Source organism: Emys orbicularis, chromosome 11 (genome assembly GCF_028017835.1).
Source record: "Emys orbicularis isolate rEmyOrb1 chromosome 11, rEmyOrb1.hap1, whole genome shotgun sequence".
Taxonomy (NCBI): domain Eukaryota; kingdom Metazoa; phylum Chordata; order Testudines; family Emydidae; genus Emys; species Emys orbicularis.
Genome location: NC_088693.1, coordinates 18,248,122 through 18,262,923, shown reverse-complemented (window position 1 = coordinate 18,262,923; position 14,802 = coordinate 18,248,122). Strand labels below are relative to the sequence as shown.

The following is a 14,802-nucleotide window of genomic DNA, read 5'->3' as shown; positions in this document are numbered from 1 at the left end:
CCACCATGTGAGGATAGTTTTTAAGAACACTTTGGTAAACGAAGATTTGGATGTCTTCATACACAGGTAAAACAGATATTGGATTACCATTGCAACATGGATGGAAAAACGGGGGCGATGAACTACTTCCTGTATTCTTCAAGGACCCAACAGCATCTGAGCTTCTACAAGACCTTATTTGTGCCTGTACCAGTAGGGGTCTTTGCACAATCAACTGTGTCTGTAGTCAAAACAATCTTCCCTGCACAGAACTGTGTACATGCCAAGACAATTAAGAATTTGGTAACCCATGCACCCTCATGAAAGATCATAATGATGAACAAAATGATGATAATGTTGACTAGAAATGTCACCAGTGCTATCACGTTTCAATACCTGTACAAATTATTAGATTATTACCTTTTAGATTGTCATTGTGATGCTTTAAGGTCACAGAGAAATCCAACTTTATGTCTTGAAATAGTAAGAGAGGGTCATTAAACTAACAGAAACTAATGTAAATATTTCAAAGTGATCATTTTAATATGTTGATGGTGTCACTGTTTATCCCTGTTTCTATTGTAATGGCATCACTCGACAGCTCCATATCATACCTCATCTCAACCTTCACAGCTGTCAGTCTAGCACATTCACTAGCACTAATGTAACTTTAAATTAAAAGGGACTTTCTTCTACTGAGAAGGCATAGCTACCAAATATTTTGGAAAAAATATTTCTTGCCTTAATCTGTAAAAGTGTTAAAACACATCATTAAGGAAATCACAATAATAGTAGATGCTCCTGCTATGGTAATTCCTAATCATTATTCAAGATATATCAGAAAAGAGCTGGGACAGGGACCGTCCATGGAAGGACATTACCAATCAAATAATGCAAGCATGTACTGGCTATCATCTGAAAAAGAAGAAAAGTCTTCAGGGGCTTTGAGATGTTACTTAATATAATGAGACTGAAAATTTTCTTGTTCTTGATAGTTCTAAATTCTGAGGCATGTGTTTTAGAGTTGGTGGGTAAATGGTGAGGAGTTAAATTTACTGTACTCTGATTTTAAGGTTTACATGGGGATGAGAAACCTCTCGGCTCCTTGGAGCTAAGATCAAAGTTTAGAGGACACTGTAGTTGGAAACACTGTAATTACATACATTCACGTCCTTTTCAAAATAAAATAAACAAACAATGCAGGTTTGTCAGCTTTAATTCTGCTGCAGCATTTGTTAACATGCCAAAGAGAGTAAATGTAATAGTGAACAAAACATACCATTATAAAGCTTTGGTATGTCTGTTAGGCTACAATATGTTCTTTCATCACTACCATAATGTTTCACTAACGCAAAATGCTAACATTCAGTATTTACATTAGATTTAAAAACAGCCAACCCAACATAAGATTCAGGTTTCCTCCCAGAGATATTAGTAAGAGAGTGATCAACACTGTTCCAAACATCCACAAGTTTTATTAAAACTGTTCTTTAAAGCAGATTTCAACATATGGAATATACTGAAACCGAAGACAACAAAATGATTTTTGACTCATGTTAACGAGAGGTTTGAATGGAGGATTGGGTATCTAGGTTTTCCAAATTCTAGCCCCCAACTCCCACACTGTGCAACCTTCTGAAAGTATTTTAGGGACTGATTTTCACAGGTACCAAGCAATTCCAGCTTCAGCTGAAGTCAATGGGAACTCACGTCATTAACCGCCCTGTGCCAAAGTTTATCCTTTTGTAATATGGGGTAATACCTGCATCATGGGATTATTTTGAGATCCTCTGATAAAAGGAATAAGTGTGCAAAGTATTGTTATAAAGGGATGCTGTCATTATGAATAAAACTATTTATATAGTCTCACGGCCAGTACCTAGAGTTAAAGTTAATGCTTTTCCAGCTTCTTTTTAGTTCATGCACATATACATACATGCTGAGACATCTCTCTTTTCTGACATCTCTCTTTTTTTTTAAAAAAAACAGTCACGGTATTAGCTTAATAAGAATCCTGTTAGTCTTATAGTTTGCATGACAATGACAGGAAGGCAGAGTTGTGAAAAGATGCAGTGTTCACCTGTCCGGAAACGAATGTAACAAATACAGAGCCATCAATTTATTGGATGTAAGGAGCTGTTCCAAAAAGCTATTTGATTTTTTGCATCTCACTTTTTATTCTGTGCATAATTTCGAGATTTTTTTTCCAGAATAAAGAGGAAATTTGAAGAGAAAAGTTAGTTGGGTACAATAAAAAAGAACCTTGTCAAGCCTGACAATGTCCGTTTAAAATTGATCTGTTTTGTTTAGCTATGATATAACCAGACACACAAGAATGAGTAGCTACAGATAACATTAGGTAATTTAAAGATCTTACACTACCATTTTTTGTATGCAATATAAAAAAAAAAAGTGTATACAGGTGCACATACAAAACACTTGCTATTTTTGCCTTTTATGCCAAGATAACAGGCAGACAGCTGAATTTTAAGGACCTTAACATTTATAACCTAACAATAACTCAAATTCTTTGGCGAGAACCAACTAACAATACTACATGGAAACTAGTTTCCAAAATATTTTAAACAGACATGCACCTTGTGGTTTGAGAGCATAATCTGCAGACCTTTGAAGTTTCTAGGCAAGTCAAATTAATGTGCTGCAAATTTCACACTACATTATCATGATACAGTGAAGAGTAATTTCTGAATGCCATCTACCCTACACATATTTACCATATAAAAGAACAATTATTTACCTTCTACCAACTCCTCTTTCCCATCTTTGTCACTGGCTTCTTGCACAAGATAATGATGAGTAATGGAGAATCTGAAGTCAGCAAATGAAATTTCATCTGATTTCTCCTCCCATATTCCAGTGGTGTATACACCCTGCATATTGAAAAGGGATAAGATATTATTCGGTCATGGAGATTTAGGTTAATCTTCATCAACAACAATGTTCCCATTTTTTACATCCATGTGTGGAATGTATTTTGTTATGTGCACCAATATGGAGGTGATGTGTGGCGGGGGTGGGGCCGAGGGGTTCGGAGTGTGGGAGGAGGCACAAGGCTGGGGCAGAGGGTTGGCGTGTGAGTGGGTAAGGGCTCTGGCCGGTGGTGCTGGCTCTGGGGTGAGACTAGGAATGAGGGGTTTGGGGTGCAGGCTGCCCCGGGACTGCAGCAGGGAGAGAGGACTCCCCCCAGCCCTCTCCCCGGCCACAGCTGGGACTGAGGGAAAGGGACTTCTCCCCCTGTGCAGCCCTTGATTGCCTGATGCGTGTCCGCACAGCTTAGAGGGAACTTAGATCAGCAATTAAGTATATTGCAAGTATTACCTACAGACTTAATCTTTCTGGTGTGGACAATAAATATGTATTTTACATAGTATCTTATTTTATATAGATTAATAAAAAAGGAGTCCCAAAACGCTTTACAAAGTTAACAAAATACTAAAACAAATCTTGCTATGATCAAGTATGTTCATTTCAAAGGTCTGGTTATTCTAAATAACCTATAGAATTATCTGGCAATTCAAAGGCATTTGTATTTCTCTCCTACAAAATCACAGGTTTCAGAGTGTTCACCAGTGCAGTGCTGAAAGACAAAACAGCTCCTTTAGGAGATTACGTCTACTGTATACAGCTTGGTTCCAATATTTGGTGTGAAATACTTTTCCATTTCTAATATTCATCTTGAATCTGACCTCACTTTTAAGTAATTACACAATTCTATCCTTCAGAGAACAGTAAATAGTTCTGTGTATGAAAAACAAACATCAATCAAGTTTCAGATGAAGAAACAGTAGTTAGATCATTATTTAAAATATAATGTATCTGCATAATGCTGACTGTAAATATCACAATGTAACACTGCATATGTATGATTAACAACAATTCTACTTTTCTATATAGTAATGCTTAAACAAAATTATTTAGAGGATTCCTTGATTTGCACCATTCTCTTTCTTGTTATAGGGCTTCTATCACTAGACTATTGGACTAGATAACTCAAGAGACAAGTTCAACCTTAAGGTGTAGGAATATATTAATAGTTAAGATTGAAAGTATTTGATTAGATAACCAAGTTTTAACCCTGAAAACTGTGTGCTGACCACCACATTTAGTTTCATAAAACTCCCTCTGAATATGTAGCTGCCAGCCTACCCAGTACAGAAGAATTTCTCTGCATTGCTATGCAGGATATCTGGGTAGTTTCCTGTCTGGTGTACTGGGCTCAGAGAAGGAAGGCTGCAAAGACTCAGGCTATGTCTACACTACAGCCTATGTCAGCATAAGTTATGCCGCTCAGGGGTGTGAATAAACCAACCGCCTGAATGACACAAGTTACACCAATATAAGCACTCGTGTGCACAATGCTATGTCAACGGAAGAGCTTCCCTTATTGACACAGCTTCTGACGTTCACTGAGGTTGTTTTATTATGCAAACGGAAGAGCTCTCGGCTGCGCCGCTGTTTTTGTAGACATCCTCAAAGTCTAACAAATACTTAGGGTGAGTGGAGTGCCTCAGCCACAACTGCATCCTCTGTAATGAAATACTGACAAATACTGACTAGCTCTGAGGAGTAATGTGACACCTTTATCCGTGCATCATAAAGGTTAAGTGCCATGGAGTGGAGGAAAATCAGAGATGCTTGAGAACTGAAATGGGAACCTGGACAACACCTTTCCCACTCTGAACCCAAGAGCACACATAAAGGTCTACTCATTACCAATATAACATTTCCTTGGGAGAAAATTTCTCCCAATCATAACTTTATAATTAATTTTGACCACACAGATTCATTTCTGCACGTAAAATTCCCATTGAAAACTGTTCTTGCTGTAAGTAACCTCAAACTTTAGTCTGCCAAATACAAGGAAATTTGAAGTGTAAACATGAATGCACACTATATATTATACCATGCCATTTCCAATTATAAAACAGAATTTCATAAGCAATTAAACTGACCTTTTCTAGGGGCTTGCCTGAAGAAACCCCAATAAGTTTCCAGTCATTCAAAACTTCTTCAACTTTTGAAATAAATCTAGTGGGGAGAAAAATTGTTAGTATTTCCTAAACAGTGTCTACATTAGACCTTATCTCGCTAAAAATCACAGTACAATACAGTGAAATTCCTGAAAAATGAGCACTGTACAACTCATTACAAGGGAAAAAATTGTTAACTTATTTTAGGATTTTATACTAATTTTTTTTCTATTTCATTTATACTAAGTCTTACTCTCAGAGTGCCTGATTGTGAGCCTCTTATTTACACTGGTAAGTTGTTACTCACATAAGTAGTTCCACTCAGTAGTTCTATTTCAGGGGAAATTACACTTCATTCAGATTTTCATTTCACTGATAACCAGTTTAAAATAAGGGGCTCACAATCTGATCTACAGGATGTAGGCACAAACATTCCATTGAGCAGAGAGGGGGAGGTGTACCTACATGTACCCAGATAGTATTGTAAACATTAAATAATTTGTAAACAGAATGATTTTGTCTGTCTCACTGACCAGCTCAGGAATTGTACACTTGGAAAGTTAATTTTAAAATAACCTATTTACTGTACAATACAGTGCTGCTTACATCATTCAGTATCTGAACAAAAAAGGGCAGCATGGAACAGAGAATGATGGCCAGAGTCTGAGCAGGAAATCTCTCTCTCAAATATTTCAAAGTTGTAACTAACAAATAAAATACAAAACACACCATACAGATATAAAGCTGTAATTTTAGTTTATGATTCTGGTGACAGTGATTCAAAAGTTATTCTTAGTTTAGAAAGTCATCTGAACTTTCTGGGTGAGTTTTAGTAGAAACTGAATTCATGCTTTGTAATTCACAGTAAGCTAACAAACATTTTTCACAATATACGGTTCTGAACACTTTCCCGAGTTGATTTCATTATGCTCAGAAATATTGGAAATCCAAATAATAGAATCATAGAATATTAGGATTGGAAGAGACCTCAGGAGGTCATCTAGTCCAATCCCCTGCTAAAAGCAGGACCAACACCAACTAAATCATCCCAGCCAGAGCTATGTCAAGCCAGTCCTTAAAAACCTCTAAGGATGGAGATTCCACCACCTCCCTAGGTAACCCATTCCAGTGCTTCACCACCCTCCTAGTGAAATACTGTTTCCTAATATCCAACCTAGACCTTCCCCACTGCAATTTGAGACTGCTTCTTATTCTGTCATCTGCCACCACTGAGAACAGCCTAGCTCCATCCTCTTTGGAACCCCCCTTCAGATAGTTAAAGGCTGCTATCAAATCCCCCCTCACTCTTCTCTTCTGCAGACTAAATAACCCCAGTTCCCTCAGCCTCTCTTCATAAGTCATGTGCCCCAGCCCCCTAATAATTTTCGCTGCCCTTCACTGGACTCTCTCCAATCTGTCCACATCCCTTCTGTAGGGAAATGACCAAGCCAACAATTGTAAAAGTCAATAAATTAACACTAGCTGCAAACAGTAATGTTCTGTCCCCAACAGGTGAAAATGCATACTTAAACTAGTTATTAAAAATAATGGGAAGACAGATTCTAGTATGTACTTTTCTCCCTGACAGACTTCATTCTTTGAAACTTTAGTGTAATCACCAGAAGCCCTCTGAATATTATGACTCAATTATAAATATTCACTTTAAACAAACAAAATTCCATACCATGGATTATTCAAATAGCAACCCAAATTTAGATTTTAACACATAGCAGACTATAAAACTTTGAAAGAGGACTACGCTTCTATCATAAAAATTAGAGATGGAAAAGGCCTATAAAATCATGTAGGTAATATAAGTTTGTTCTTTACAATCTATTTTCTGGTACTTTACATTAATATGTTCACTTTAAGGACACACACACACACCACCACCACCACCCCAATCCTACTTCTATTTACTTAATTGGGAGTGGGATTAGGCCTCGTGTATGTTTTATTGGCATTTCAATACACCTCTACCCCGCTATAACTTGACCCGATAAAACACGAATTCGGATATAACGCGGTAAAACAGCGCTCCGGGGGGGGGGGGGGGGGCTGCACACTCCGGGGGATCAAAGCAAGTTCGATATAACGTGGTTTCACCTATAACACGGCAAGATTTTTTGGCTCCCGAGGACAGCGTTATACGGGGTAGAGATGTACTATATTGCACATTAAGCAGTGACACTGTGTTCGGAGTGGAGTAATATCACCAAAATGCAGTTCCTGCTCTGAAGAACTGTCTCTACGTTAGCTTTTCTGAAAGACACCCTACTGTTGGCTCTCCTTCAGTGGTGACAGCAGTGAGAGAAGCACGGAGGGACAAGGCTCCAGGAAGTCACTGGTTATTTTACTACGGGATCATTTAGACGGAATCAGAACAGGCCTACGCAACAGGACGGTGAAAATGCTGCCAGCTTCCTACGCCAGCACACCCACAAGTAGATACACTCCGGGGTTAACAACAGAAGAGGGAAACTTGTCCCCAAAACGCTAAGGCGTGTGGAGCCACGACGCTGGGGCCTCAGGGGAAGGAGCGGGACTCAGGAGGCCACAGTGCCTTTCCCAGGGGTTCCTGAGCGCAGGCAAGAGCTTGCCGAGGAGGAGGAGGATGCGCGCTGTGCAATCATCCCATCCGGGATGACACTCGGTCGCTCTCTGAGGGCCCCTTCCCCTAAACTTGCAAAGCGGGGGGGGGGGGGACGCTACCGCAGGGAAGGGCGGCGGGCTGGGGGCAGGACGCGCAACAGGGGAGGGGTGAGAGATGCGGAGCCCGGGGAGGCGGTCTCGTACCTTTCCCACTCGGAGGCGGTGGTGAAGTCCGTGATCTCAAACACCTCGGACTCGGGCTGCGGGGAGAGAGCGGGAGAGGCGGTGAGTGCGGGCGGGCTAGGAGGAACCGCCGGGGGGGCCGGGCAGGGGCCGGGGAACTCACCTCGCTGTCCGCCGCCATCTTGTGCAGCCACTGGGCAGTAGCGCGCATAGGATCACGGGAGATTGGCGGGGGAAGGGAACAGGAGGGTGGGGAAGGACGGCGAGAGAGCCATTGGAAATGTCCCCAGCTTTGGGGCTCGCACAGAGAGCCACCCACTGCTCTCGGTCCAGTCCGATATCTCCCTTCCCGTCGCCGAGACAGCCCTGCCCCTACACTCCTCCACACCCCTCCTGAGCGACACCCCTGCTCCTACACCCCTCCTGAGGGACAGCCCTATCCCTCCACACCCCTCCTGAGGGACAGCCCTGCCCCTACACTCCTCCACACCCCTCCTGAGCGACACCCCTGCTCCTACACCCCTCCTGAGGGACAGCCCTGCCCCTACACACACACACACCCCTTCTGAGAGACGGCCCTACCCCTCCGCTCCACTCCTCCACACACACCCCTCTTCAGAGACCAGCCCTGCCCCTACACCCCCCCACACACCCCTCCTCAGAGACAGCCTTGCCCCTACACCCCTTCACACACACACCCCTCTTCAGAGACCAGCCCTGCCCCTACACCCCCCCACACACCCCTCCTCAGAGACAGCCTTGCCCCTACACCCCTTCACACACACCCCTCTTCAGAGACCAGCCCTGCCCCTACACCCCCACACACACCCCTCCTCAGAGACAGCCTTGCCCCTACACCCCTTCACACACACCCCTCTTGAGAGACAACCCTACCCCCCACACAGACACCCGTCCTTAGATCCAGCCCTGCCTCTTCATCTCCACGCACACCCATCCACGTACAAAGACAGCATGTCCCTTCCATCTTCACAGTCTCCTCAGAGATTTTATGCAGTGTAGCTATAGCTATGTCAGTCCCAAGATATTAGAGAGACAAGGTAGGTGAGGTAATATCTTTTATTGGTCCAACCTCTGTTGGTGAGAGAGACATGCTTTTGAGGAAGAAGAGCTCTGTGTGGCTCGAAAATCTCACCAATAGAAGTTGGTCCAATAAAAGATATTACCTCACCCACCTTATCACTTCTCAGAGAGACAGCCCTGCCCTATCATCCCCACACGTACACCCCCCCACCCCACATACACAGACAGCCCAGCTCCCTCATCCCCGTACAGATACATCTCCATCCCCGCAGACACCCTGCCACAGGGAGAGACACCCCAACCTAATACACTCAGAGACCAATGGGGATCTTCCCATGCACCCAGGCCGCTCCACACAGAGACAGCCCACTACATACACACAGAGAGACATGTCCTCCCTCACCCACTCAGAAATGCACCCTTCTATACGTACATGACCCTACCTCCATACATACCCTGCTCCTATATATATTATCCAACACACAGAGATTTCCCCAACTCTTCCTTACATATCTCATAAGACACCACACACACACACATCCAGAAAGAGGTAACTTCGCACCCAAGCTTGTTTGCGGGCAGTATTTAGGTTCTTCTTTCCCTCTCCAGATCTTCATTCCATTAGTTTGCATTAAGTTCTAACACCTGAATACATTCTTCATTAACACACCTTTGGCCTAGGAATATTTAATTACAGGGTGTACATAATGTAGAAGTAATATAATAGCAAACTATAGGATATAGACAGATGAAAACAATAGAGATCAAATTAGATGTTGATTGTATTAGCATAAGAGTGAATGAATTTGAAAGCATACTAACACTTAACACTTCTTTGATAGTCACATACAAGTGAATTGTCCTGAGACTCTGGCATGGGCTGGCACCTGGCCTGTCAGTGTCACAAGGTTATTCTGACATTTTTATAAATAGTGATTTATGATTGGATTTATGAAGAGTGTACAGTGTACCTTTTCCTGTGCTGGAGGGATTATGGAGTCCTCTATTGGCTGGATGTTGTACTGGGGATTAAAAGAGCCCAACACCATGAATGAGCCTGCAGGTGCATTACAGTATGCAGTTTAGTGACAACTATGAAGTCATAGGTAGATAGGGTTTGTTACAGTATATCCAATAAGATAATATTTTTATTATTTATTGAGTTCTCTAAGAAGGAGAAAGGAAAGCAAATACTGTATAGTAGAATCTGGTTAATTAGGACACCCCACCGGATGAACTGCCTATTCTAAAAGAGTTTGAAAAGATTTGAAATTAAATAGAAATATAAGAATAAAAACAATGTCTTTTGAAGGATATACTTTATGCATTAGTTTGAGGCTGTTTTTAAAAGAAGCAAGGAGTTCAGGGAACTTTTCTGGGAGGGAAGTAATGAATTTTTAGGACAGTGGTAGGAATTGACATCCAGAGAAAAGTGCCATAAAAATAGGTCATGCAGCAAAAGTATAGCTAGACAGACAAGGGAGAGAGATGTAGGCTGCTTTGCATGCTAGAACAGCTCTTTTGTAATTGGGGCCTAAAATCCTACCATGTAGTTTAATCCTGTTTTGTTTCATAGATGGCTGAGACTCCAACTTACAATTCTCCAAACAAAATGCCCAGTGGATAGTTGCCTTGGCAACAGCCTGTAAACTAAACAGTCTGGTTGTAGCAGTGGCTGCCTGAAGGATTTTATGCTAGAAGAATTTGCTTTAATAATGGGAACACAGTTGGCTATGCAATCTGAAGTTTACCCAGAAAATAAAATCAAAGTACACAGAATCACTGTGTGAATTAGCTGCTATCCAGTGAAGAGGGACAGCTATGACCTAAAAATGATATTTAGCTGCTCTTCGGATTGGTGTCTCTGTTTCAAAACTTGCTCTTTGATACAAGCTCTAGGTAAGCTCGGTGTTTCAGCATATTTTACAGAACCTATTATTTTCAATTATTATTTATGAAGCTCCACGTTATACATGGTAATTTACAATAAAGTAAAAAGACAAAAATCTTGAGGAGATTACCATCTAATTATAGTCTTAGAAAACCAGTTTAATGGAATGCATGTGCTAATATACACCAAGAGAAAGTGTTGTCCAGTGATTAGCATCGAGGATTGGGAATCAAGAATCTTGACTTCTATCCCAGTCTTTGCACTCATTAACTGTGTGACCATGGGCAAGTCACTCAGCTTCTCTGTATATGTTTAGCCACGTTTAAAATGGGGATAATACCTGCCTATCCCACAGGGTTGTTGTGAGGCTTAATATTATTGTGTTTTAAACTTTATGAGATCCTTGGATGAAAGGTGCCATATAAAAGTGCAATTTGTTATAAAAACTTGAATTTCATCTAAGATAAATTCATGGGGATAACTATCAACAAGTCTGTAGAGAGTGCTGTGGCACTTGTACTAGGAATTATGCTTTCCTGTTAGTTAACGTAATAAGAAATAAGGGCCTGTGCCTGCTCATGTTTAACAGTACACAGTAGGAAAATTCTTATTGCATTCAATGGGAGTTGGATTGGGCCCTACATTTTCTCTGTGTTTTTTTTTTTTTTTTAATGTTGTGACATCAGGCAGTTTTTCCATTCCCATCAGTTGTGCTGTGAGCTCAGCTGAAAAGAAAATAAAGGGAGATAAAATAATGAGATGTATCAAAGATCTTAGTTGCATGAAGCAGAAAATGAACTCTTACTTTGCCACTTTGACATTTATTAACCTAAAGGTATTTGTTACCTTGTATGATGGAATCCATAATGTAAAACAAAACAAAATCAAACAATGTTACAGTTAATTAGTGGTTAGTCCCTGCCCCCCCCCCTTGTGTTTATAGCTAGGCTGAAAAATTTAAACATACTATAAAAATGTATTGTATTTAAGGTTATTATTAGGGCTAGTTAGTGTGATAAAAGCTTTATAAGGAACACTATGAATATTATTATTATAATTTAATAACACAAACAGTGCAAGCACTTAAGAATCTCTGCCACAAGTGGAATAAAATTTAATCTTAAAACAAATATTATGGAACAAAAAAGAGAACAATAAATTATTCCAAGGTTTCCTTGAGGTAACTTCAGAGATTGAGGTGGAGATCATCAGCAGCAATATATCTAAAGTTTAATAATTTCTCAGAAACCTAGATTTTCAGCACCCTAAAACTGGAAGTACAGCTCTGATCACAGCAGCTGAAGAGACTCTCAAAGTTAAGTATTTACTATCCAATACTGCAAATGTATATTGACTTCATCAAGGGACATATTCAGGTCCCTTTTTCTGTGGTTTGTTAGATGCCTTCTACTCCCCAATGTTATATAAAAGGAGAGAGATCAAAATAAATCAGTAAAAAACAAACATACCAAAGTTATCACCTCTTTATAGGCAGGGCCGGCTCCAGGCACCAGCTTAACAAGCAGGTGCTTGGGGTGGCCAAGGGAGAGGGGCATCACCTGCAGCAATTCGGGGGCAGCAGGTCCCTCACTCCCTCTAGGAGCGAAGGACCTGCCGCTGAACTGCCACCGCCGATCGCGGCTTTTTTGTTTGTTTGTTTTTGTTTGGGGCGGCAGAAATGCTGGAGCCGGCCCTGTTTATAGGTCTCCCAGCATGTCTTGTATTATCTCTGACTGTCTTTTAGACTGTAAGCTCCTCATGGCAAAGGCTGTCTTTGAGTCTTGTATAGCATGGAGCATACTGTCTGTGCTCACAATAATAAAATAAATGTGCCCCTGCCTCTCCACATTCAGGGCTCATCCTGGTGAGTAATTAAAATGGAAACTTCTTTATCCCTCTTTCTATGGTAGACACAGTCTGGGGATATGTTTTCCCACACAATATGTGAGGAGAGTTATACAATTAGGTAGGGAAACACAGTAGTTGCTCTATTGGAACAGATGAATGGTTTAATCTGGTTCAATATTTTGTCTCTCTGACTAATTCTAGATGCTTCAAAGGAAGTTATAACACTTGTTAACAATGTACCTAGTAGTGCATTAAATGGGGGAAATTCTTTCCGGACCATCATGGAGCATGTGGATTTTACTACAGCCATTTAAGTGTATCTCACCATGACCTGCCTCAACTATCCTCTTCAATATCATCCTCAAAATTCAGCTCTTCCTAAAGGCCTGCAGATTTTAGTCTTCAATTCACCAAGCATTATGTAACCAGACAATTTAATTTCTTAACTCTAAACCATAGCATCTGTTTAAACAAAGAAACCTTACAAAAAATTGAACAAACAATGTGTTCAGATTAATTGTTCAGCCAGTCTGTTCTTTATTACATTTTATCTCTTCCTTCCTTTGTACATTGTCTATGTAGATTATAAATTCTTCTGGTAAGATATTACTTTTCATTTTAGTCTTTACTGCACCTAGCTCATTGTTGGTGCTAAAAATAAAATAAAAAAAGAGTCTATTTTTATTTTGCACAGCTAATACTTGTTGGAAACTTACTAGTACATTTGACTCAATATCTTGCTGCAGTGAGCTCCATGGGCTAATTATATAATGCTTAAATTGGGGCCTTTGGATGTACTCCCATAATATTTACTAATACTATCAATAATATCTCCTTTTATTCATTTTAACTTGTAATCTTTTAATTTTATTCCATATTCTTCAGGTTTGGAAAAAGTAAACAGAAATACCATTCATTATTTGTTATTCAGAGAATAAAAGGGAGAGAATCCATCAAGCCTATTGCAATCAAATCCATAGCGCTAGTGTGATTAAGATTATTTTTATTTTAATAATCAGACACTTGTGTAAGGTTTTACATCTTCATTGTGCTTTAATTAATCCTCACACTACCTCTAACAGTTTGTAACTCTAACTTCTTTTGTGACTCTGTGTAATCATATCCCTATTATGGCATTGTAGATGGTTGGATTTCCCTTGCAAAAGGGATCAGATATTCTTTTGAATGATAGCAATGAGACAGCTGTCCCTGTGGTGAAACATCATGTGCACGAGAAACATCTGTCAACTGTAAACAGTCCATATTCCCCAGACGCAGTTATTGTAATCAACACAGCAAGGTGACCTACACCTCCTTCAGCACTTACTGGGTAGTTAAGTAGAGGTTTTCATTGTACTTTTCTTCCTGTGAATGAGCCTAGTCAAAATATCTCTTCCTGGAAAAACAGGCTCTGATTCTCCACTTAGTTAAGACTATTTTGTGCACGTGGGAGCTATGCTGTCATGGATCATGGGAGGTGAGTCTAGCCAACTCATAAATAACATAGGCATGAGGCACCAAACTGCAACCCCCAAGAGGTAAAGGGGCAGCATTTCTAAATCAAAATTTTAACTTTAAACCAAAAGTTTTAGCTGATATTTCAGTGTTTGGATGAAATTTTTCAGGTTTTGATTTCTGATTGAAAAGTCAACATTTTCTGCATAAGAAACTCCCCAATATAGGGACAATGGATGTAGCATTTAAAATGTGCAGAATAATTCACTCAAAAATTTACATGTGTTTATACAGGGCAAAAATCCTATTGACTTCACTGGGGCCAGGATTTCTATCCATATTTCCTCTGTTACTGTGTAGTGAGTAGCTAAACCCAAATTCTTACCTTAGAGTTCACTCCTGCAAGATGCTGAACACACTGGCCCTGATCCAGAAAAATATTTAAGCACATATGCTTAACTTCAAGTATGGGAGCAGTCCTACTGACATCAATGAATCAGCAACACTGCTCATGTGCTTAAAGTGAACTGTGTACTTACAGTATATGCTTTGCCAAATTGTGGCCAGTGTGCTTAGCACTTTGCAGGATTGAGCCCAGCATGCTCATATGGTCTAGATAATACTTAGTCCTGCCATGAGTGCAGGGGACTGAACTAGATGCCCTCTCAAGGTCCCTTCCAATCCTATGATTTTATATACACAGCTATGGTATAAGAACATAGATAGATAGATAGATAGATAGATAGATAGATTAGATGCACATACAGGCAGCTTGCATTGACTGTGTCATAAACATACAGCTACGGGTAGCATAAAATCCCT

General features: G+C 40.4%; 1 protein-coding gene and 1 long non-coding RNA gene across 2 annotated transcripts in view; one reads left to right on the top strand and one right to left on the bottom strand.

Moving 5' to 3' along the window:
• The window catches only part of RAB3GAP1 (RAB3 GTPase activating protein catalytic subunit 1), a 43,593-nt gene extending 35,637 nt beyond the window's left edge, over positions 1 to 7,956 (bottom strand). Inside the window, exons 1-4 of the mRNA XM_065413106.1 lie at positions 7,909 to 7,956; positions 7,767 to 7,822; positions 4,953 to 5,028; positions 2,738 to 2,870 (exon numbers count right to left, since the gene is read on the bottom strand). Of these exons, the coding sequence (XP_065269178.1) occupies positions 2,738 to 2,870; positions 4,953 to 5,028; positions 7,767 to 7,822; positions 7,909 to 7,956 (313 nt within the window). The remainder of the gene's footprint in view (positions 1 to 2,737; positions 2,871 to 4,952; positions 5,029 to 7,766; positions 7,823 to 7,908) is intronic.
• Positions 7,778 to 12,879, top strand: LOC135885419 (uncharacterized). Its single transcript, XR_010561754.1, has 3 exons — positions 7,778 to 7,847; positions 10,363 to 10,685; positions 12,727 to 12,879. It is a non-coding gene; the product is annotated as an uncharacterized LOC135885419 (long non-coding RNA).
• Positions 12,880 to 14,802: the final 1,923 nt, after the last annotated feature.